The sequence below is a fragment of the Calidris pugnax genome, unplaced genomic scaffold (genome assembly GCF_001431845.1).
Source record: "Calidris pugnax isolate Ruff unplaced genomic scaffold, ASM143184v1 scaffold133, whole genome shotgun sequence".
Classification (NCBI taxonomy): Eukaryota; Metazoa; Chordata; class Aves; order Charadriiformes; family Scolopacidae; genus Calidris; species Calidris pugnax.
In genome coordinates, this window is record NW_015090977.1 from 5,784,681 (window position 1) to 5,809,581 (window position 24,901).

Genomic DNA, 24,901 nt, shown 5'->3' on the forward strand with positions numbered 1-24,901 from the left:
ATTTATTACATTTAATCCAGATTTAAACTGCTCCAAACAAGGATCAGAAAGGTTTTCACGAGCTGATCTAGCTGGCACATTCTACATAAGCACAAGTTCCTGGGTTTAGTTTGACTTTTGTCACCAAGAAGATGATGCTAATATAGATAACAGAATGTGTCAGATTAGTCAGACTTCCATGAGTGCCATCCACCCACCAGAAGTCTAATGAAGCACACACCTGTTACTGACTCAAATGAACATTCAATTAATTTATGCCAGGAAAATATGTACATACACATTAGAAGGTTTGTATTTGAGAAGGGGGGCTGACCTGCGGATAAGAAAACACGCTATTTGTTCACTGTTCTCATCAATAGCTCTGTGAAGAAGAGTTTGTGAGCAGCCACTTGGTCCTGACCCCCAACAGGTTGAATCACAGCCGTGTCTGACCTGGAAGGAGAAGCACAATGAGGCAGTGAAGTGTTTTTTATGTTTCCAGCAGGGTCCTACTACTTTATATAGTCCCTGACTAGTGTTTCTGAGACATTATCCCTTAGAGATAGAATTTAAGATGCCTTATCTATTTTTTGTGACAGTCACCAAGCTTCAGCAAGCTACTTTAATGTCTTCTGGGCCAATTATTTTATTGGTCTACTATGGAATACTTAACTAGGTAGTGTTTACTAACAATTCAGATGTTCACGGATACACCCTGAACAGAGAGGTCTTAAGCCAGTTTGGGGAACAGTCACCTCCCTTTCAGCACCTAAAGCAAGTCAAGCAGGAATCACCTGTGAAGGTCTTGGCCCCTTTACTTGCTTTCCTATACATTTAACTAGAGATAGTGTTTTCCAGGTATTTCTAATATTTGTATTCTACTACTATGGAACTATTTACTTGAGCAGTGTAGCACTAAATTAGACTTGTTCCACTCCACTTTACAAACTATTTACAAGGTTTATATATGAATAGTTTCAGTGCTGACTCCGTAGTCTTATCCAATATTGGTACAAATGGTCAAGTACAGTTATTAGAGGTATTTCTCAGCTCATTAGGAGAGCTTTTAAGCAGCCTGTCTCTAGCAGACAATAAAAGCTTTGTCTCTGAGATCCAGTTAAGTAACTACCTTACAAAGAAGACATAAAGAGGTCTACTTATGTGTCCTAAGAAGTCTCCTGCTGGATCACCTATAAAGTAAATAGCCCTAAAAGCGAATATAAGCCTTTAAAGGACTTGATGGAACTTTATGATGCAATAAAAGACACCACATGCATATGGGTGTTCAGTTTTATTCAGGAAGCCTTTCATTACACAGGTCTGGTTCGCTACAGACTAATGTTTTCAGTAGATCCTCACTCTTTCCAAAATCAGGAAGCCAGATAGCACATTCTAAACTTTTACAGTGGCTGCAAGATATTTGGCTATACAGGCTACAGTATTTATAAAATGTTTCCTACAAAAAGGAACTTCTGATGAAGAAAAACCTCTAGAAGTTAGGTAGTGGTACAGAACTAATCTGTTCTTTTCATGTGCTGAATCATGTGCTGGTGAGCCCTTTGTTGCTAGCACGACACACAGAAGTGAGACTAAACCAAGTCTTACCAGAGTTGATGCAATATCTTCCAGGTTGTTCTCTAAGGCAAGCCACAAAGGAGGATTTCCTTTCTCATCTGGCACGGACATGTCAGCTCCCCTGGTACAGATGGCATCAACCACCAGGGGGAGCTGGTTCTTTATGGCCAGCTGTAGGGCAGTCTCTCCATCCTGCGTTCTGCAATACACACAATTCCAACCCTGTTACTACTACATTAAAAAGTAAGGCCTCGTGTCACAGCAGTTTATAGGCAGAGCCAAGAATTACATCCTCACGTGTGTATTTTTGCTGTAGTAAGACCATGTCCCTACAGCTAAGCAAACATTTCGTGTTAGTTTTTCATTACAGCTATGTAGTTTACCCTTCTTCCCTCCCACTTCAGTAGCAAGTGATTGATTTCTGAAGTCTGAAAAGCCTGTGAGTGTTCTTAGCTCTGAGACACTCATTTCCTTAAGTGCAGCCACCGTTTGAACACAGTTCCTTCAGAGCAAGCCCTGCTGCCACAGAAGCAAACAGCTTTGTGGTAACACTTCAAGCAACAGTCAGGAATACCAGCTGTTAGAAAACTGAAGTCAGAACAACAGTATTAGACAGTTTGTACCCATAGAATCATTTAGGTTGGAAAAGACCCTTGGGATCATTGAGTCCAACCATCTACCCTACTCTACAAAGTTCTCCCCTACACCATATCCCCCAACACCACATCTAAACAGCTCTTAAACACATCCAAGGATGGTGACTCAACCACCTCCCTGGGCAGCCTATTCCAGTCTCTGACCACTCTTTCTGTGAAAAACTCTTTTCTAATGTTCAGTTTAAACCTACCATGTTGTAGCGTGAAGCCATTCATTACAGCATAGCCCACAGATTTCAAGGGCAGCCTGTCAGCCCTCTAAGCAGCTAAATGTTTTGTTCAGTCCAATAACAACTTGTCTGCGAGACACACAGGAGACAAGTTCTATTGGAATCTTGTTGCTGGAGCTACATCTGATTAGTTTAGACAGCAGAAGACATGCAGCTCCAACAAGCTGGCAAACAGATGAGACTGCGTAAGTTCAGTCCCACATCTCTAGGACTTGAGAATCTGTTAGAGGATTCTGCTTTACTTAAAATTAAGTGGCACCTCCCTCTGCAGCTTCAAGAGGAGGAACTGACCAATAGAGCTATATACATGACAAGTTCACACATGTAATCCAGAACAGGTGCCGTAAAACGCACCAAATGCATAACTATGCACAAACCTTGACCTGAAACCAACTTCAAGCCATTATACAAAGGCAGCCATCACTACCCGCTCCTAAATATGTACCCAGTGGAGTGCTGTATAAGTTAAGATCTTACCTGACGTTTATATCTGCCTGGTGTTCCAGCAAGAAGAGCGCACTCTTACTGTCCTGCCTCTGGATCGCCATGTGTAACAGCGTCTGTCCGTCCGACATGGTGTCGTTGATGGAGGCCCCAGACCCAAGCAGCTGGGCTGCTATCGTGTGCATGCCTGAAGGGATACAGCTCATTACAGTAAGAGATGCACTGAATCAATGCCAGAGCCTCTTAAAATTAACATACATAAGCTAAACCAACTTGGGATTCCACCCAGCTTCAATATTCATTCACAGACTTCCCAAATATTGATTATTGAGTCCTTTTAGCCTGGCTTAAAGACTCAAGTATGGTGTGGTACACAACAGAGCTTTCCATCTGCCAACTGTAGTAGAGTCCTCCGTAACTTACCTAGCCTAATCCTTCAGATTTTTGTCCAAACATATTAATTTTTGGTATTACATTCATAAGCTATTCCCTTAAGTGTTACTGTATTAGATGTTTAACTTAGTTCATAGAAATCATAGAATGGTTAGAGTTGGAAGGGACCTTAAAGATCATCAAGTTCCAACCCCCCTGCCCTTGGCAGGGACACCTCCCACTAGACCAGGTTGCTCAAAGCCCCATCCAGCCTGGCCTCCTCCTCTATCTCAGAAGCAGATAAGGGCAAAGGTAGAGAGCAATCTACATTTTGTTTTCTTTTTGTCAGAAAGTAAAGTGAAAAGCCTGGACAGTGCAGATGTTTGTTACATATGGATGACATCCAGCATCCCTGACTAAGCATTCTGCTTCATCTCCAAAGTCCAGAGTATGAGCAGTAACCCCCATACAGGTCCTACTTCCAGCTCAGTAGGACCATACATAAATCAATTCAACAGTGACCACACCACCTCCTTCTTTTGACAGTGTCCTGATACTGCTAAAACGACACTTGTCTGCAAACAAAAATATCTACTTTCCCCCAAAACATCCCCCTCCACAGTTCAGGAGAGAAAGCATCTTCTGAATCAGGATTTCAAGTCCCATACCCCTTAATAGCTACTTAAAGTAGCTCACCTTCCTTTTGTAAAGGTCAGCATCACTGTATTAACCAACATCTAGAACAAAGTTAGCCATAAAGAGACAATATTATCTGATATAAAAACTACCAGGGAGTTCTCAGAACTACAAGTAGTCAGGGGCAAGAGGTTCCAGGCTACTTGATGGCGAACAAGAAAAGTTCATCAGTAAATCACACATGAACATTCAGTTTTAGAAGCTGAAGAATCATCTAAAGCTCTCCTTGACAGCTGCTCACTAGCAGCACAAGCCAGGACATGAACAGACACTTGCTGTTTTGTCTTAAAAAATGTCTTATCCACATCATGTTCACATCAACAGCTTCCATTTCTTTGTAAGTTCTCATCTTCTTTTGAAGGCACATACCTGTCCAAAGAGCCAATCCCAGCACAGTCTGGTCTCTCGAGTCCTTTAGACTAAAATCAGGAATGATTTGCAAGTTGTTGGTAGCATGAAGAGCATTAGCTAGGGAAAAAAAAAAAAACACCACGCATAAGAAATTAGAGTTATTCTTCTACTTGACCTGCAGTTGCAGGTTTAAAGCTGCAGGAGGCGCAATGTCACATGTTGAAGTAGGCTGTTCCTTCAGCAGTCAGTTTGAAAGATCTAAGCAAGATACCTTAGTTTCCCAGAAGCAATACTTCTTAGGATTCAGGTATTGTTGCCACTACTGCCTAATCTTAATACTTACACTAAAAACATTCAACTTTAACTAAAAGACTTAACCTGCCCACTTTCTACCTCCACTTCCAGAGTGGTGTATATGGAGTTCTGAGAACAAAGAGTGGAGGCCATACTGTAAGAGGGTGGCCGCATCCCTCCTTCCCAGCTCCCCAGGATGGAAGATATTCTCCCCAGTTCACCTACTCCCTCTAAATCCCACTTACAGTAGGAGAAAAAACAGGCCTTGCTTCAGCTACCAAACTCCCTTCCTTCTGCTAGAAAGGAGAAGCTGAACTAGTAGCATTTAAACGCATCTGCATTTCAACGCTCAGGTCTCAACTCTACTACAATATCAGCATTTCTCTGTACAAAATCCTCTTCCTGCAAGAGCTGAGGGAAGCAGAAGTCTCAGCACAGAAAGATACCTTTATCCATATTTAATTCCAGCATTTACCTGAACAAAATGCTTTGACAGAGAGAGAAAAGGGATCTCAGTTGTACAGCTGGAATACAACCTGGGGCTAAGTGTTCAAGTCCATTATCTACAGTGGAGTATTTAGCAAGATTTATGGGCAAGTTAGTTTTTCTAGTCTTAACAAGCAGATTATTTAAGACCACATTTAGCCAGTCTTGTTAATTGCTCCACTTAAGCAATGTTTACAGGAAGACATGCTTTAGTAGTAGTTTGTCAAAACACAGTTTAGATGTCATCTTGACACACCAATCCACCAAAGCATCAATATAGCCCAAACCAGAAAAAAACCCTACCTTTTTGTTCCAGGATGACCGACACCACATCTGGGTGATTGTAAGCAATGGCCATGTGGAGGGGAGTTTGCAGATAAACACTCTCTGCTGCTGGGGAAGATGCATCCTTCTGACCAAGCCCCGCTTCTGCTGTCTGGATGTTTGGATTGGCTCCTTGCTGCAGAAGTTCTGCTGTCAGGTTTGCCAGGCCATGCCTACAGGCTGTATGCAGTGGTGTTTCTCCCTTTAATAAAAAGAGCAGTAGGGTAACAGCTTGAGACATGAAACCCAGAAGAGAAGTAGCTTTTAAACTGCTATGACCACAAGAGCTGGTGTGAAGAGCTTATATTCTAGGAGTTGAGGCTCCTTTGGGCTTTCAAGCTGCATGAGTTAGCCTACATTAAGGAGTTTATTGTAACAGGCACTGAGGGAAGTGTTAAAAGCATGTTAACAACTGGTGATGCTGCAACAACAGCACCAGGAGAACACAACAGTTGTCTGATCACTGGCAAACATATGAAAGCATGCAAAAGGCTCTCAGCAGGTGTCCCAACTTGCTTTAAGCTATGGTTGGCAACAAGAGGTCTCTGCTATTTTATTTCTGAAAAGGAATAAGGAAACTTTCAGGCTATAGTTTCTGAGTTTCTGCTTTTACCCATTTGTTTTGGTGGTTGACTTTTGCTCCATGTGTTGCTAGGAAGAGAGAAGCCGCCTCATTTCCTGCGCCAGCCGCCCTCTGAAGCAAGCAGTTTCCTAAGGAAAAACCCATTAACACTGTTAGAGTGCAATTCCAACCACACTTTGAGACCAACAAGTGGTCTTCCCACCTCCACTTCCCACTACCACACAACATTAACATTTGAAGCCAACAAGGGAAATCCTACCCCTGCAATGCTGGACTGTCATGTGCACTACCATTTAACAATTACACATTTTGAAACTGTAAAGGGGATGTTAGGAGCTGGCAAGGAGTCCAGATTTCCTGTCACTCCCTGCAAGTCAAGCTCAGCTTGGGACCTGTTAGCGTTCCAGCTCTGGGTAAGCTACTACCACCCACCATTTATTATGCAGCAAGTGCTGCTGAAACCTCATTTAGCTCCTCAGAGTGCAGTTAGCATTAAGCAATTAACTCACAAGCCTTCCACCTACACAGAAATACAAACCTCTGTTTTACCTGTTACTGTGTCTGGAGCGTCTGTGTTGCTGCCTCGTTGGATGAGCCTTGCTGCAAAACTGTTCTCATCAAACGAGGTTCCGTTTACAACAGGGGCATCCTCAAAGGGGTTCACAGACTGATCAGACGACACAGTGATATACTGAACTGCCAGCCACAGAGCTGTGCTTCCTTCGTGATCCTTCAGCTCCAAGTCTAGTCTAAAAATAAGAATTAACGTTCCCCAATGTGTACCTTTAAAAGTGGTCCCCAAGCAGCTTAAGTTTCAAGTGTCTGAACAGCTGTACCAGTTCATCTCACTGACAACTCCTGCTTGCCAAGCTTACTGTAGCTCCAGTTCCTTCAGAGAATTTGTGAATACTTTGAAACAAGCAAGACACCTTTTAGTGGCTACTAGATTTAAGCCCCTGGTAGATCTGGGCTCCCACCAAATGTAGCAAAGAGGTAAATTCTCTTGTATTTGTGTAAACTGTGAATGAGAACTGCAAATTCAACTACAAAGAAACTGAGTCAAATGAATTCTTCTGCTTCATCACCCTAAGAAGTCACTTGTATTAGCTTCAAGCAGCACCTAAGTTGAACTCAAGAATGTATTCAGACATTTTAAGAGTCTTACTACTCCTTTTAGCTCCACTACAACGAAGTTATTGCTACATTATTTCACCCAGCCCTCTCTAGAAAACACAGAGATGCAGTTTGGTTCCTCTTTACAGCAGGGCAAAAACATACTTGGCTTCTGGCGGTGTTCTGGCACCTTAAGTTATGCAAAGCCTTTACACTTTTGCATCCCAAGCCTATTGCTGGCCTTATTGTAAGACAAAAGAGGCACAGAAGAGTTGTTAAACCAGTTCTCATACCTCCAGTGTACAAGGTAACCTCAGTGTTTTTACATTTAAGTGAGACTTACTGTTTGCATTGGAGAAGCTGACTGAATACAGGTTCATTCCTGACCACAATTGACACATGTAATGGGGTCCTGTAATTGAAGCAAAGTACAGTTACATTAGTGTATTAGTGTACTTACCTTTGTAATAAGCCAGATGTACTACACTCATGTAAGAGCTAGTCTTCAAGGAAAAAGCACAAGAACTTGACCTATCAGAATGGAATAGCTGATACACTTTAAGTCTTCTGTATCATTTTCTGTACTTGTTTGCCAGCTCCAGCTAACCCGTAAAGCAGTTTTCAGGTCCTATGCTTCAGATAAACACACTGCAGCTACTGGCTCTTTAAGATATTTTCAGTTTCACTGACAGCTTCAAAGAGAAGCACCTTTCAGGAATACTATTTGTCATCCTAGCTATCTTGCTTTGCTGTTCAGTGATTCAATAAAGGCAAATTAACTGTGGGCCATGTCTTTTAACACAATCAGCTCATCCCAGCTTTCTATAGCTGGGCTGTGTTTCACTGGTCATGACAGGGTATCATTCAGCCTGCACAGCTTTCTGCTTTGAGCACAGCCCACAGGCCTCAAACTGGATTAATGAATTCACCTTTCCTGCTTTCAGTATCACCTGTGCCTTGCGGACAGCCCTGAGCAGGTTCTTAGCAGGCTACATCTAATCACTACAGTATTATCTGTTAAAGCAGCAGAATTTACTGTTAAACTCAGTATTTACCTTCCTTTGCTGTCCTGCATATTTGGATTGGCTCCAGCCTGCAAGAGGGACTCTGCTATCTGTGCCATCTCTGCCATGACATCTGGCAAATGCTTCTTGGGGCTGTAGGACGCCACAAGGTGCAAAGGTGTCTCCTGGTCTCCCAACGTAGCAGCATTCACACGGGCACCGTTTTTAATGAGAAAGTTTGCTGCAAATTTATCTCCTTTTGTGAAACAAAACAAGGTTATTTATGGATGTATACTTTGTACACACTGTGTACTTTATGCAAGTCCAGAAAATAATACACATGATTTCCCCTCCGTACTCTACAATCATTCCAATACAGGTGTCTGCTCTTAAGACTGCCCTAGCAACAGGTAACTTCAAGAACACTTCACTGCAAAGTCAGGATTACAATATTTCATAACAATCCCTTGGAAAAAAGTGTTTTGCCCAGAGGCTACACGTGACTCAAGTTCACACACTTGTTATGGTGATAGTGAGTTTGCTAGTTCCTCTATCAGGATAAATCCATTGCTGCTTTAATGCACAATTGGACAAATCATGAGACAAAACATATTAGTAGTTCTTTAACAAAAGGTGCTATTTCAGAGCATCAGTCAGAAGTGTGTAGTTGAAGTTAGTGATTATCTGTTCAGTCTTGCTACATAAACAAGCAATAACACAGCCTTTGCTCCTGAAAGTTCTGGCCCCATTATATATAGGGCAAGGGCTTCAACAGTTCAGACCCACCACGTGTGGCATTCCTAAGAACTCCCTCTCAAGAGTTTCTCAAATCAGAGCTTAGGCCCACTTCAGTACATGAGACCTTGGACTCAAGACACCAAGATGCAAAGAATAACTTCATGATAATAACAATTGCCCTTACTCCAAAGATTACTTTGAATAGACATATTCACAAGTTGCTTGTCCTGAATGCAAGACTGGAGAACAAAGATGACTGTTCGCCTTTATCTCTGCCAGCAAAACCCAAAATCCCATTTTCTAATTTCCAGATCTGACATTCCCCCACACTCCAGTGATCATAAGTAGTAAGAATCACGTGGCAAGTTCAGACAATTTGCTTTAGCTCCATTTCCAGAACATGTGATCGTTAACAGTGATTAATTCACTGAAGCTTTGGTTACTGAAAAGCAAGCATTCATTCTCAGAGCTCTAGCTTAGACTGGAAGCAGACATTAAAACTAGAGGACAAACACTAGTATTAAGAGCAGCCTGCTGCAATCTTTCTAGTGTTTTATAGGGCTGCAACCATCACAACACTGACCTATGCCTTGAAGGTCTCCTACTCCTGCTGCTGAAGTTTCTTTCACAGGATCAGACACCAACATTACCCTGTTTAGATACGTACGAGATCAAAGGAAGAAGTCGGGAGCTGCATTTTGAACTCACAAAACTTCAACTAAACTTCTGCTTTTTAATTTGTAGCACTACAACACCCACGAGGTCCAGTCACAGGTAAGGTCCCTGTTGTGCTTGGCTTTCTGGAACAAACAGAGCTGCCAAAGTTGCCATTTCAGGCAACCAGTAGCGCGAGGTGCTCGCTGCAGATTGGCCAATGGCCAAGATGCTGCTGCTCCAAAGCCTTGGGAGTACAGTGGCCACAGCACCCAGGTCCTACTGTGCTCCACTTCTCATAAGATGCATTTTGCACTCTAAGGTGGAGAACAGCTCAATATAATCATGTAGTTATACTCAGATTCCACCCTGAGAACTATGCTACTATCCACTGGAGCTTTGAAGATACTCAGACTGATATAGAAGCACCTCCACTTGCTCCTCATCTTCTTCCAGTCAGTTTTTCCTCCACTAGAACTGCTGTGCAGTAGTGAGGACCCTTGCTGTTAGCCATAATCACATAAAGCATATGCTGCATTCAACCCAGGTCTAGAGAATGGCTTCAGCTTTATTTGTGACTGGGCTGTCATGCTTGATTCAACGATGTCAGAAAGAGACTGTGGTGTCAAATTAGAGTATTCTCAGTGTTTCCCTACATTTCTTCTTCTAGAATACTCTGCTAGATTGCTTCTGGATGTCATGTACTGTAAGTTTAGTTCAGCAGCCAGCAGGCCAGCTTTCAAATCCCAAATAAGAGTTTGTTTGGTTTCAAGTTTAAAAAAGAAACAGGACAAAGTTTATCCTTGACTGCAGTTTTCTAACTAAAGTGTCAACTACAAAGTGACAGGACTAAACTTTGGAATATATATTCCACACTAGGAATAACTGCTAATTAACAAGGCTTCCTATCCTATTTTACTTACCTCTCTGGATGGCTTTATGTAATAGACTCCAGCCTTTCTTGTCTGCCCTGTCTACATCAGCCTTGTAGTTGACCAGCGTAGTTGCGATACTCTCCAGCCTTTGGGCAAGGGCTAGATCCAAAGCAAGGTCACCGTTGTGATCCAACTCATTGAGCTTCCCAGGAAGCTACAACACAGATTCAGTCAACTGACATTAGTCAGAGGTGTGCTCACTGGCTCAACACAATATTTTAACAGCCTGTTCCAGCTACCAGAGTGTTAGACCTTCAGCTCTAAGGCAAAATGCTGGTGTTGCACTGAGGTAAGTGCATCTCACACAGGAAAACTACCAGCAGATTGGCATCAGCACTGGCAAGTCTGGGCTGTTCAATGAGAAAACAGGAGTTCTGTTTGCAAGCCTTGTTCGACCCACAGGAAGCTAGATTAGCACATTCAACACAGCACTGGGAAGAATTATTCAATTATTCCTTTAAATATACCTCAAATCCCAACTGGATTAGCCCCTAAGGGTATAAAGTGCTGCTACAGTCCCAGCTTCCCATTAGGATTTGAGGCATCTCAAAAAACTAATTGAATAATTCTTGATAATTAATACTTGAATAATTTTTTCTCCCCCTCCCCCTTGTTGGGGGACAACTTATTTGCTAGTTGTTTAGAGTGTGTCCATCTGAACAGAACAAATACCCCAAATAACAAGTATTTCAAACTTTCAATAGAAGAGGAAAAGCATTCGTTCTAAGAAATGATTCTTATTGAACTGCCATGGAGCAAAGTTGACTGTTATACCAGTCAGCTTTAAATGTGCATAGCAATATCAGGTATTGACAGTTTATTATATCTAATCCACAGCATGTAAGATTTTTTTAATTGTTATGAATCACTTCTGAATTCTATCTTTCTAGAGCCTTTACCGCTAGACCTCCATTATGCACATAGAAGTAGTTACGGCAGTGATAAACATGAAAATAAGAATGTGACAGAAATCACTAACAAGGTTCAGACTGGTAGTTAGGAACTAGTTATCTGAAACAAAATTCTAGACAACAGATCAAGTGAGTCTCACTATACCTGTGAATCCATTTCAATAAGGTACAAAAAGACTACATCTTCTCTCTCCACTTTAATAGCCTTATGCAAAGGATATTCTGTCTTTGACTTGAACATTTTATATAATAACTGAGCACTCATGCTACTGAAGTCTTCTTTACGTAAGTCATCCTAGAAGCAATAAAAAAAGAAAAAGGTAAGCAATATTCGTTTTATTTATAAACAAGGCATTGCACAATAGTGAAGTTCACAAAACAAGTTCAGTTAAAAGCTCCATTTTGGTAACATCACAACAAGCAGGAACAATCCAAGATAGCCTTTTAAGACTAGGAAGAAGCATTCGGGAAGTTTTACATCTTCCAATTTGGTTTCAAGATCAGTTAGTAAAATTTTTCTTCCCTTTTGTCTATCAACATAGAAAACATATTACAGCAGATTAACATCTAGTCTCTAAACTAATTCGCTACTGGGACTTAAATCACAGATGTGTGTTTACTGACAAAAAGGCCTACAACTATTGAAGAATGACAATTCTAGAGAATTTTGAAACACTGAGTAAAAGTAAACAGAGACTTTGTAGCGTAAAGGACCTTTGGTTTGAGTCTGAAGAATGACAATTCCAGAGAATTTTGAAACTCTCTGCATAAAAGTAAACAGAGGCTTTGTAGCGTAAAGGACCTTTGGTTTGAGTTAGTGCTCATTTCACTAAACAAGCTAATTTCCAGGTAGAATAGAGTGTCAAAAGTTAGGAGCCAGAAGCAGGAAAACAAGCTAATTTCCAGGTAGAATATAGTGTCAAAAGTTAGGAGCCAGAAGCAGGAAAGAGTTAAAATGACTGACCTGCAGGTTCAGATATAGGAATCTATTTTAATATATTTACATATTCACAGATCAAAGCATTCCCCTCTACATTGGCATTAGCCAAACAAAGAAATATCCACATCTGGATGACGCATTTTAGATTTAGAATAACCCAAATCCTCACGCACTAGTCTGCTGTTGACATGTCTTCTTTTAAAGGCTAATCCCTTACTCAGTTAATCAAACTTTCCTCAAAATAACAGATCAGAGCAAGTGAAACTTCCAAGTCAGTTGCAAGACTCCTCGCCACTCCCTCCATCACAGAAGATAAACTCTTCCCTGGATTATTTTTAGAAGTTAAAGCAGGCCTGGGATTTGTGATCCGTACAGACAGAGACCAACTATGGGTGAACTCCCAGATAGTTCAGAGTCCAGATTTGATAAACAACCTTCTTGCTTGTTAGAACACAGTCCCTTTGGTTTGGCTCATGTTTAGGAAAAGTAAGATGCTTTTTACAGTGAAGAACTTCCAATGAAGAGAAAAACTTTTCAGGCTATAAACTACTTCCCATAGTCAAGACATTCACACCACGATAGACAATGGACATAACCTCTAAAAACAACCAAAAAAAAATCTTAGAGAAGGAGCCATTTAATGTGCTTTGTTTCAAACATATCATTATGAATTACTATTGTAGAGAATACCAAATAAGTGTCAAAAGCATGTTTTATAAAGATAACTGAGACAGATAGGAAGTATTGTAGAGAATATCAAATAACAGTGTCAAAAGCATGTTTTATAAAGATAACTGAGACAGATAGGAAGGGAAAAGTCACTCCTGCCTCAGAAGCAGCCTCTCCACTCACCCCAGGGCGCAGGACAGGCAGATTTAGATTTGACAGCTTTTTATAAACACTGTTGCTCCTTTTGCAAACACATAAGGGTCAGCATAATAGGTCACCTTAGTCACTGAAAGTTATCAGGAATCCATGTAATCCCCATCCCAATGGGAATGCTTGAATGCTGGCATACCAAGAGATACCCCTGAGGTCAGACAGTACTGTTAAGCAAAATTCTGCTGATAAAATTCCTATACTCTGCAAATGTTTTTCCTCTGGCTTCCTTCGGAGAGTACTCACCCAGTGACTCGCGATGATCTCAGCGCAGTAGTTGAGGAGGGTGCTGGCATTCAGCTCCTCGGCCGTCTGATAGAAACGAATGCAGTTCCTGACGTTAACTAGTGACATAACTCCTTTTTCACATCTGTCAAAATAGCAAAGCCAGTGTTCAGGAGCCAGGAAACAGCTTTACTGCACTCACTCACCCATGCTGTAACAGGGTCCTATGTACTCCTTTTCCTTGATGCCAGCAGAAAAGGCTTGGCCTTGCTTTACTGTAAGGCTAAGCAACGTAAACATACTTTAATGAGAAATCCTGTAAGACAGTCTCTACAAGAGCAGGCTCCACACCATGGGTATATCCCATAATATCCCATATACTGCAGGAGCTGCAAGCAAAGACAGACACCCTAGATCTCCCAAGGGAGCAAACTGCTGCAGCTCATTCACTGCTATGAAGCAGGGAAGATGTCTATCACAACAAGTACTATAATGACCACAAGCAGCTTTTGTCCCAAATCTAGAGAGAGGAATGCCCAATACAGCTGTTTGGATTCATAAAGAGAAGGGAAAAATTTTAACAGAAGATCCAACAAATCTTTATAGGTGAGAAGCTATTAGTTTGAGTTGATGGGAAGAAAATCCAAGTATCTCAAAATGAAGATAAACATGCCAGTGATCTCCAGGCAGATATTAAGACTACAAAAAGTGGAAATACTTGTCTCCATGTAGAAAGCCTGAAGGCAGTTTTAGCATTGGCCTTAGAGATGTCAACTTCTTCGGTCAGAAGAATTTAGCAATTTAGTTTGTTTCATGTTGAGTCACAGTTAAATCACAGATTAAGAGTGCTATGTACTATTACAGCCCCAGACACGGGTATTTTATCTCTGACTAAATTCAAGTCTTTAAAGTTGTACAAGAACTTGAAGAGGTTTCAATTTGTACTTTCAGGCTTCCCACTAACTCTAAATGGCTCTTTAGAGCACTCTATACATTCAAGATAACAATGTAACCCCTACTAGAATGGTGTTAATCATGATCTCCTCAAAATGGCAAAACATTGTAGTGTTACATTAATCTTCTTTATGAAGAAAAGTTGCCACCAAGATGCAAAGAAGAACAGCCATTTAAGTTAAAGAGTTCTCACCTGGGGCATTTTAATACTGCAAACTACTTGCCATTGATTTTTCCTAGCACTCTTTAACAATTCCTCTCTTGCAACTCTCCAGACCTTGTTACTAACTGATCTCTACTTCCTCTTAATGCCAAATTAGGGTTATTAGTTGACTGGGAGGGGAACTGGAAAGTAAACATAAAATCTATGAGAAAAATTGCTACAGTTTAACTGTAGTGCAAGCCTGTTTTCTGTGAACAACTGAATGTCATGCTGCATTACTGAAAACCTCAAGACTTTGAAAAAGCAACATTTGATCGACTTGCCAGCAGCTATCATCTTATTTCTATTCCAACAAGGTTGAAGAGTTCAAGAAGATTCACTGTGTTTACCAAGACTCACCTTTCCCTAAGCAGCTGGAGCTGAAATTTATTAGCTAGTTTCATGAGCTCTGTCAAGAAGATATCATCTTCTCTCAGCTCCAGTTCATCTGTGTAGATCCACCGCAGCATTGCCATGGTTACCTCTGGGTCAGCATCTGGTACAGGGAGCAACAGGGATTAATAAAATACCCAAAGAACAATCACCTATTCAAGTAGCTGGTATTCTTCTGACTGTTAAAGCCACAGCTACCATGGGGAAAAAAAAAGAAAAAAAAAGATAGCCTCATTGAAACTCTACTGCTTTAGTTCAGTCAAAATGTCAAAACAGAGGCAAAACTCATCAGAAGTTAAAACTAGTAACATGAAGCAGGAAAGCCTTTTTTCCATTGGAACACTCCACAGAATGCAGGGAGCCCTGTAACATCTCCAACCTGCTGCACAAATATTGCATTTAGGGGTCACTGATGCCCCTTTAAAGTCTTTGGTCCTTCACATATGGCTAAATCCACATCTACATGGACAAACACAAACCCCCTTCTCAATTTAAGAATCCTCCCTCTTGTATATTATAGCCATTTGTTATAACTGTTGCATTCCAATGAAGGTACTTATTATTAATGACTACAAAGCACTTAAACTGCTGGGAACCATTTCTAGGAAAGGTGCAAAAGAGTCACTTTAAGAAGCTGGTCAGGTTTCAGCATTTACAGCACTGATCACAAGCCTGATTGGTTTTTTACACAGCAAGAAAACTAGAAACCTACACCACTGGACACAAGATACACAAGCCCAATGGCCAGGGACCTCTGTCACCTACTCAGAAGTATAGTGAGAACCCTCCTTACAACAGTGTCCATGAGAACTACTCCACAATGCAAGATCAGACCAATCACAACAATAATACCATTCATTTAGAAAATTAAAATTAGCCCCTTAAAGCTTTATTTTCATGTTGTTGTTTGTTGGTTTTTGGTTTGTTTGGTTTTTGTTTGTTGCTTGTTTGGTTTTTAAACAAAACCATACATGTTTAAGACACTGAAATACCCATCCCAAAACATCTCCTTTACACAGAGGGTTGTCCCATATTATTTGCAGGGCACCAGGCAGCACTTGGCATAGTGTGTAGGCTGCCTCCTAAGAAACAGGAGGTTTTGGTAAGGCAAGTAAGTATCTTTTGCCAAACCTGAAGTAATCAGAAAACCTACTTGAGCTGTAATATCAGCTCTGCCAAGGCAGAGATAAGAGTTCATTCTCTCCCTCCTAACAAGAGACTCTTATAGAGCAGAAAATTCTGCAGATTACATGAACTCTGGAAACACTCAATTTTAAATGCTGCCTGGATTTTGAAGTTAAGATTCAGGCTATCTTAACTTGCAAGTTCTTAATAGAACCTCTTAAGAAAACCATGACAGTTTTTAGGGAACAGTTTGTTGCTTGCTATAACTATTTCAGAACCTAATACTTGTGCCATTTATCAAACTTTCTAAAAAAAATTCCAGTTTACACAGTGGAAAGTATCATTTACTAGCACTTATTTTGAGCATCATTCTATAACAGGAAGTGTTTGCGTTGTTAAACATGCAGGACTTCAGTTACATTCAAGATTCCCACGCTAGCTTAAATGTGGAGCTAGAAATGCTATGGACCTGTCGTTTGCAACAAAACTACAATTAACATAAGAGCTTTTTGGTAATAACCTTCTGGTAGCACAGCACTCAATTTCAAAAACACTTGGCATCTGTTTTCTTGTGGCTGCAGAAGGATCCATAAATCCTTATGCAAGAAACTCAGTGCTGTCTCATAAAACCAGCTTGCTGTGACTTGCTTCTTTCCAGTTTGTCTGCACTCGGGATTCATGATAATATTAAGTGCAGAAAGTGAAGCCAATGCTTAATATTCAACATGCCAGCCAGCAAACCTGCTTAACTTCATGCCTGCTTTTATTGCTCACAAATTAATTGTACATGACTCTTCTACACTGTTAAGTATGGAAAGAAAAGTCTGTCAAGAGGTTCGATCTGCAGAAACACCGCCGAGGGTAAGCACATGCAAGAAACACCTACAGGAGAACAAAACACTGTCTCGTAGAAGACTGGCTTTTAGGAACCTTCTCTTCCTCATCTATTTTTGCAAAGGTATCAAAGTGCCAAAGCAAGTAACTTTTTAATAACACGTCAGCACTTGTATTCATTTCCCACACACACTTTGTTAACAAGAAGCAAGGTATTTCCATGACACACTTGAGAGAAATTATGCACACTACCTCAAAAAGCCCTGTCCTTAGAAAGGAAGAAGTCAAGCTCCTCCACAAAGATTTGTTTTTCATTATGTTTAGTTGACTCTAGAAAAGACAAAACAGGCCACCATTCTCCACCCCTGTTCATTAAAGAGAAAGAAGGTCAGTTATCGATTTTACTAGCACTAGCACCAGATTCACGAGGGTACTACCAAATTGCAGAGACAGAGCTCCATAATTCATGGATTAAGCACCACTTTTTGTGGACAGTAGTAGCCTGAAAGGTACCCAAGGAACCTTTTTCCCAACAGGCCCTTTCACTGGTTGTCCTAAAGCCAAAGTAAGCATCATACTGGTAAGCAACGACCGACCTGACAGATCCAGCTCCTCTGTGGAGGCAAGGTTGGCAAGGCTCCAAGCATCGCTGCGTGCCGCCAAGACAAATTTGTGAGCACTGATGCGCTTGTCCCCAACCTTTATCTTCAGATCACTGATAAGAGGGAAAGAAAAAAAAAAGAGTATATACATGTATAATGCAAGGTTCCCCCCTGTGCTTAGATACATATGATTCAGTATCTCCATAATATTCACATCCTGGTATCCACATCTAGGTTTAAGTCATTTGAAACATCAAAATACATTTAATTGGTTAAATAGAACATATTGCCAAATGACATAGTTATCTATTTTCCTAGGGAGAAATGCAATGAGGCATTAATATTTAAAGTGTTTGGGTTTGGTTTTTTTTAATGGTTTCAGAACTGCACAGGAACTATTGTAGAAAATAGGAAAATACAACAATCTTGTGGTTAAATATTTATGTTGCAGTGTCCACACTAACACCACCAGGTAAGCACCAATGGTTTCAGGCAAGACCAGTAAGAGAACAAACGCTGTTTGACAGCAGTCTGAGCACAGGGCAGACTCCAAGAATTCCCAGTTCCCAGGAGACCTGCTGTCAAGAACACTTTGATTTCATTCTGACCCCTTTAACACCAGGTTACCCTTTGAAATTAGAAAGTACCTGCCCTGTTATTTTAAAACCCCATAGCTTGTAAGTGTTCTGTCTGTGTAGGTGTATTTTCCAGACCATTTTCCAAATCAAAGCACTGCTATAATTAAAGTCCAAAATACAGAAATGTTACTTAACAAAACTTGCATTAGGACTTGCTTCCTTTCTCCTTTTATAACTAGACCATTATTCTATGCCTTTAAAACTCAAAAGCCAAATGGAATTGAAGTGAACCAGCTCTTCTGACATATGCTACCTAACAAATCTTTTACCCAGCATGCTATAATAAGTTCTTGCCAGTCACAGAGCATTTTCTCAGGGAGGCTCACAAAGAGATGTTAAGGGAAGGAAAATTTTAATCAGAAGTATACATTTTTCCTCTTAAATTATTTAACTCCTTTACTATACTGGCATTGCTTTCAGTAATAGCAAAGGAATTGATAAGCGTCATTGCAGCCTCAGAACTAAATCAGTTAAGGGATCTGGAGTACTGAAGGTGATCCTTAATGTGCCTCTGGAAAAGAAACCATTAAACCTAATTTTGTGTTGAGATTCAAAGATACAATATCATTTATACCACTAAGTCACATACAGAATGATAGATTTGTCGAGGTTGGAAGGGACCTTTCAGATAGACTACAACCACTGACCTAACACTGACAAAAACCATCACTAAACCACTGTTTTAATGTGTCACTGTTTAAGACCTGTTACATCACACAAGCTGGTTCAATTAGGCTTCTTTACACACAACAGGAGAGCACAACTGGTTTCAAAGACATACCCTTTCAAGAAGGGAGGGTTTTCCAGTTAGTAGAAGATACATCGTGTAATAAATCCATCAACTAGGTATAGATCAGTTTAACATTGCTTCTGGTCAAAGGGAGCTCTGCTGTTGACAGTGAAAATGGTCAGGTTTTTTTAAACTTGTCTTAATGTCAATCTCAGAGATTAATTTCTACTTAGAGCTCTTGATTCACTTCTGGTCAAAGGGAACTCTGCTGTTGACAGTGAAAATGGTCAGGCTTTTTTTAAACTTGTCTTAAATGTCAGTCTCGGAGATTAATTTCTACTTAGAGCTCTTGATTCAAAAGTTGGATTCAATAGGCTACCTGATCTTAGCATGCTCTTCCAACTGCAATTGCAACTGAGGACCCTATTCATACCAGGCAGCGGAGAAAAACTAGTACCTATTGCAGCTGAAGTCAAAGGTTCCTGTAACACCCCTTTCCCCAACGGGGAATTTCTTACCTGTACTGCTCCTGCTGATAGAGTTCAGCTACAATGGCAAGAAGTCGACTGATGAAGGTGTCACTGGCATTGTCTTGGTTAGCCTGGGCAGCCAGAAGATTGCATCTCCTTTCTGTATCAGCAAGTTTCTTCTGCAGCTTTACATACTCCTGGCGGAGAAGCATCAGGTGCTTTTCCAGCTTGGCCACCTCCTCTGCAGAGGCACACAGTGTTACTACAAGGCTGAAACATGCACACCTTTGTTTTGCATCTGAGGGTAACTTATCCCTGCAAGTACCTCACACATCTAGTTTCATCCCAGAACATCCCAGTAAGAGTCTCTTCTCTTCCACGCTGCTCAAGAATCTCTCTCCCAATATTAAACTTTTTATTTTATATCATTACTAGCCATAAACACACTAAAAATCAGAGCACAGTGATAGAAGCCAATTACAAAGAAAGCTCCTGACTCTTGTCCAGTCAGGAATACCATAAGCTTTCTAAAATCATGGGAGCCCATGACCATGGGAATTCTGGTGGGTAGAGGACTAACTCTTTAGTTCTTACCATTTGGCTTAGTTAAAACCCTGTTTGACTTTACAGCTGAGGCATCAACCACAAGTGACATTAGAACAGCTGCTGACACACCATATCTACCTCAGAGTACTAAACTGACCTGTTTAGAACCCCTCAAAGGGGAACTCCTTAAACAGCCAGAGTGAAAGACAGATTTTCCCCAGAATCTATTTTAAAGGCCAATCAAAAAAATATCTAAAACTCTACTTGCTACTGGCACACAGACATTTGTCCCTTGGAGGCACCACACTGTCACAGCACCACGGTGCAGAGTCAGGCCCACGGAGGCTATTTCAATTCTGCAGCAGCACAGCAAGAGCCTGGGAACCTGATCCCTGATCAAGTCTTTCCATCCCATGGCAGAGCCTGCTTTTCCACCACTCAAATGGTCACTCCGCATGTTGTGATAAATTAATGCACTGAACTCAACCCAGGTTACCCATATGAAAAGCCTCTGCTTCACTACTAGAAAGGAACCTCTGTACAGGTGCTTAAAAACAGGCCAACTTAAAAATACTTAGTTGCACAAACCATACGTTGCTATCATGTAGCAATCAATTGATTATTTCCCCCCATCATTAAGATGATTTTCCAAATAAGGTACAAATCCAAAACCAGTCCTAAAACGAGAGGGGGCAGGGAGGAGAGGCTTGGAAGCTAACCAATGATTTTAAGTGGGAAAGTTCCTACAAGATTATTCCCTATCAGCCAGGAATTCGTTGTTCTAACAATGTTTCTCAAATATTTACTAAATGGAAGTCACTACTACAAACAAGGAGAAACTGAGCTCTCTGGACCAGTGTTTTCCTCTTTCCTTCTGTAGAAAAGTCATAGCTGACCTTGGCCTTGCTCCAACACAGGTCCCTGGGGCAGAGCATCTTTCTCTCACTCAGCTGCAGACAGGATGCCTCATTTAGTCTTCCCTCTATGGACTGCTGCAGCAAATGCTCCCTCAGAAGTCTTTTCACTTAAGAACTACCTTAATGGATAAACAGACTTTAATTTACCCTGTTCTACTCTTCAGTTAATACTACTTAAGCAGGTCTGGCTGTGTACTTCCTTCAACAGCCTTTTATTTAGCTTCATCCTAAAATATGATCTCTTTTGGGATACTTATTCTAATGAAGTATACTATGATTTCAGAATGGTCCTACCAATACCACACCGACCCTCAAAGACAGTTTGAAATTCTGCTCTATTCTTTCTATCTAAAGATAAATGCAATTTCAGTGTTCCTGGAACTAGAAGGACATGGGGTTTTTTAGCAACTGCTTCTTCCTGACTGATTCATAAGGAAGATGTCAAGGGTGGCACAAAGAAAGCCCTCCCGCTACAGCGAGGACAGCAGAAGTCTGATAGAAGCCAAGAGTGATCACTGAAAGACACTTCGAGAAAGGCAACAAAACAAAAAAAAAAAATAAGGTGTATGAACACCAACCACCACTGTTGATACAGTCAGTTTAAGTGCCATACAAATTCAAATCCAAGATGTTGCCTGCTAATCTCATAGCACGTACCATCTTGATAAACTACTGTATCTTCCAGTCAAGCAATGAGCGTGGTGGGAACAAAGAATCAGTACCAGATTCACATGGGGTTGGAAGGGACCTCTGGAGATCATCTAGTCCAACCCCCTGCCAGAGCAGGTTGCACATGAACTTGTCCAGGCGGGTTTGGAATGTCTCCAGAGAAGGAGACCCCACCACCTCCCTGGGCAGCCTCTTCCAAGGCTCTGCCACCTCGAAGTAAAGAAGTTCCTCCTCATGTCAATAGGACAGAATGGAGGACCTTAAACCTTCAAACAGCAATAGCTTAAGCTTTATGCATAACCAACAATCAAATAGAACTGCCTTAAACCCTCAAACAGCGATAGCTTAAGCTTTATGCATAACCAACAATCAAGCTGGCTACTCCCTCTTCCAGGACAATCCAAGACAATTGTTATTGGCTGTAAAAGTACCCCAAAGAATTGAAGCTTTGAGAAATCCTGTTTTCAGATTGACAGCATACACTTCCTGCAACCTCAGCGAGAGGGATTGATAGAACTTGCTTGCTGTAAGAATTACAAAAGCTCTTGTCCTGGTTTGAGGTAGAACAGAACCAATCAATAAGAGCTTCTCTTATTCTACATGACAACGCACACCCCAGTTGCGTAGTAGCTACTGCATGATTGCAGTCAATATTTGATCTCACGGCAGTTTTTAAGTGGCCATTCAAGACAGTCCTCAATGTCCAATTAATCAACATTCACTGCAAAAGAGCAAAGCCTCAAGTTTTCCCTGTATACTGTTCATTTAAAGAGTTAATAAGAGAGTTGCTTAAAATAAGAGTTGCTTCAGAAGTAGAACCTGCTCAATCTCAGGTAGAAGCACCACCTCCATTTAAACAAGTAGAACTACAAGTCTAAGTTTACTATTTACAGTCCTCACTTTTGGAAGAGGGGAGAAGTGCCATCACTTTTTAAAAATCAAGTAAAATGACCATTGTATCTTCAAGCTGGCAATCATTTTGATAGAGCACATATTATTGCCAGTCTCTATTATGTATTACCATTCACCTGACCATCTCCCAAGTATAACATACAACTGCAGCATGCACACACCCCCCTAATGAAGATCCTCGCATCAAGACACCTAAAGGACAACCTCACTGGAAGATACCAGTAAGTCTCTGGCTAAACATCAATCCACATAAGTATAACTGCAGCATGCACACACACCCCTAATGAAGATCCTCACATCAAGACACCTAAAGGACAACCTCACTGGAAGATACCAGTAAGTCTCTGGCTAAACATCAATCCACATCATCAGTGAAGAGGATGGCTGCGTTCAGCAGAGACACACAAAACAACTCCTTTTCTAAGCCCACAGTCCAGGTACAGAGTTAAGAGATGGCTGGACAAGAAAATAAAAGCAGTGTTTGTTAACAGCTTTCTGGCAGATACACTAACATCTCATTAACTGGCAGAAGTTTATGTTCCACATCAAGGACTTCAGAAAAGGCTACAGATACTGTCTTACAGGAGAAGGCACTTGAGAGTAATGAGACAGCTGAATTCAACAAGATAAGTAGGGAGGCAACAGGCAGTGGGGTGACAGATAGCATGTACCAAAAACTAGAGGGAGGGTCTGGTGGAACTCATTACACTCTCATCCCGCCCACCAAAAGCAGACACAGAAACAACATGGATAAGCTTTTGTTTACTTATAAAGTGGACCTGAGTGAAATATTTCAGAAAAAAACCATTATTTCCTTACCCCTTTCAAATCAGGTCCTTCGTCCACTGCTCTACACTCTGACTCCCATCTCCCCAAGGCTGTAAAAGTTACTGCTTTCCTGTTCTTCCTCATTTTTACACACTTACGATCTTTACCCCAAAGAATTACAATGTACTTCCTGCTGCTCTAGGCTCAAATATTGATTCAACAATTTTTACCCATGTCTGCATGTAACCTTGTACCCTCTGGTATTGGTGCTACAGAACCCTTACAGAAGCTACAAAAGGAACCTCACCTCTTGTCTTTATAAACTGTTCAAACAAATTGTAGCTAGCAATTAAAAAAAAAATCTAATCCAGGACTTCTGCACACAGAAGCAACACTTCCATAAGAAAAAACATTCAGCTTCTGAGCAGATGAACTCCCTTAATACACCTTCACTTTTCAGCTGACTATGATCTTTACCCCAACAACCATCCCAAAGAACTACAGTGTACTTCCTGCTGCTCTAGGCTCAAATATTGATTCAACAATTTTTACCCATGTCTGCATGTAACCTTGTACCCTCTGGTATTGGTGCTACAGAACCCTTACAGAAGCTACAAAAGGAACCTCACCTCTTGTCTTTATAAACTGTTCAAACAAATTGTAGCTAGCAATTAAAAAAAAAATCTAATCCAGGACTTCTGCACACAGAAGCAACACTTCCATAAGAAAAAACATTCAGCTTCTGAGCAGATGAACTCCCTTAATACACCTTCACTTTTCAGCTGACTATCCAATACCATCAGTTCTTAAATAGAAAAGTGTTGCTGCAGACATGTACATTTTTGGAAGGGACAAAACAAGACCCTATGCCCAAATATTACAGGAATTGAGTGGGGAGACTCCAATACCATCAGTTCTTAACTAGAAGAGTGCTGCTGCAGACAGGTACATTGTTGGAAGGGACAAAACAAGATCCTAAGCCCAAATATTACAGGAATTGAGTGGGGAGAGCTATAACTCCAGCTTATTACTCCTGTTCGTGCAGGATCACTCATTGGTCATCTGCTTTCTTTAGCCAAAAGTTCAGAGAATTCCTTGAATTAGGGAGGGATCTTTGAGAAGTACAGATGTCTGAAACAGGACTTGCACCAGCTGCAGGTTCATTCTGCAGAGCAGTACCCTGAACCAGAACCTCAGCTCCTTGAAAGTCTCAGTGGGGAAAGTTTCACCACCTGAAAACATCTTTGACATCTAATGCCTGCCAGAACTGGGCCACCAAGGCTTAAGAGAAGCCTAAGAAGCTGGTCAGCTAAATATGAAACAGTGGTATTTCAGCACACAAAGTCAGAAGCTGCTCTAAAGATTTATTAAACCAGCTTGACTGCAGCTTCCCCTTGGCTCATGCATGCCAGGAGATGAGCATCCGCTACATCCAAGTTAATCTTCCACAAGTGGTTTTAAAATTCTACCACTGTCTGAGAGTCGCACTTGGAGAGCTGAAGGCTGTGCTTTTAAGACTGGAAGTTAGAGCCTTAATTTCCTTTGCAACTTGGGGTATTTTCACTCAGTTTGCCGACTCAGTTTTCCTCCAGGGAGAAAAAAGAGGAAGCTTCTGTCTTGCAGAAAGGAGCAGGACTGTAAAAAGATCCAAGTGTTTTTTCCAAATCTCATTACCTCAGCTAAATTAATCTGGAAGCGGTGTAATTGATAGCCTCCCAACTATCAATTATAAAATATCCAAGCAAAAGGAGT

At 41.0% G+C, this 24,901-nt stretch overlaps 1 protein-coding gene across 2 annotated transcripts in view; it reads right to left on the reverse strand.

Moving 5' to 3' along the window:
• The window catches only part of ANKFY1 (ankyrin repeat and FYVE domain containing 1), a 36,044-nt gene that overhangs the window by 10,465 nt on the left and 678 nt on the right, over positions 1 to 24,901 (reverse strand). Inside the window, exons 2-16 of one of the 2 annotated variants that reach the window (XM_014953233.1) lie at positions 19,386 to 19,578; positions 17,494 to 17,612; positions 14,906 to 15,041; positions 13,411 to 13,534; positions 11,491 to 11,640; positions 10,423 to 10,588; positions 8,159 to 8,363; positions 7,447 to 7,515; positions 6,540 to 6,739; positions 6,021 to 6,118; positions 5,387 to 5,609; positions 4,322 to 4,420; positions 2,918 to 3,071; positions 1,585 to 1,753; positions 314 to 432 (exon numbers count right to left, since the gene is read on the reverse strand). In XM_014953233.1, the coding sequence (XP_014808719.1) occupies positions 314 to 432; positions 1,585 to 1,753; positions 2,918 to 3,071; positions 4,322 to 4,420; positions 5,387 to 5,609; positions 6,021 to 6,118; positions 6,540 to 6,739; positions 7,447 to 7,515; positions 8,159 to 8,363; positions 10,423 to 10,588; positions 11,491 to 11,640; positions 13,411 to 13,534; positions 14,906 to 15,041; positions 17,494 to 17,612; positions 19,386 to 19,578 (2,224 nt within the window). Of the gene's footprint in view, positions 1 to 313; positions 433 to 1,584; positions 1,754 to 2,917; positions 3,072 to 4,321; positions 4,421 to 5,386; positions 5,610 to 6,020; positions 6,119 to 6,539; positions 6,740 to 7,446; positions 7,516 to 8,158; positions 8,364 to 10,422; positions 10,589 to 11,490; positions 11,641 to 13,410; positions 13,535 to 14,905; positions 15,042 to 17,149; positions 17,200 to 17,493; positions 17,613 to 19,385; positions 19,579 to 24,901 lie in introns of those variants that run through there. The other variant, XM_014953234.1, reaches the window with a different exon arrangement.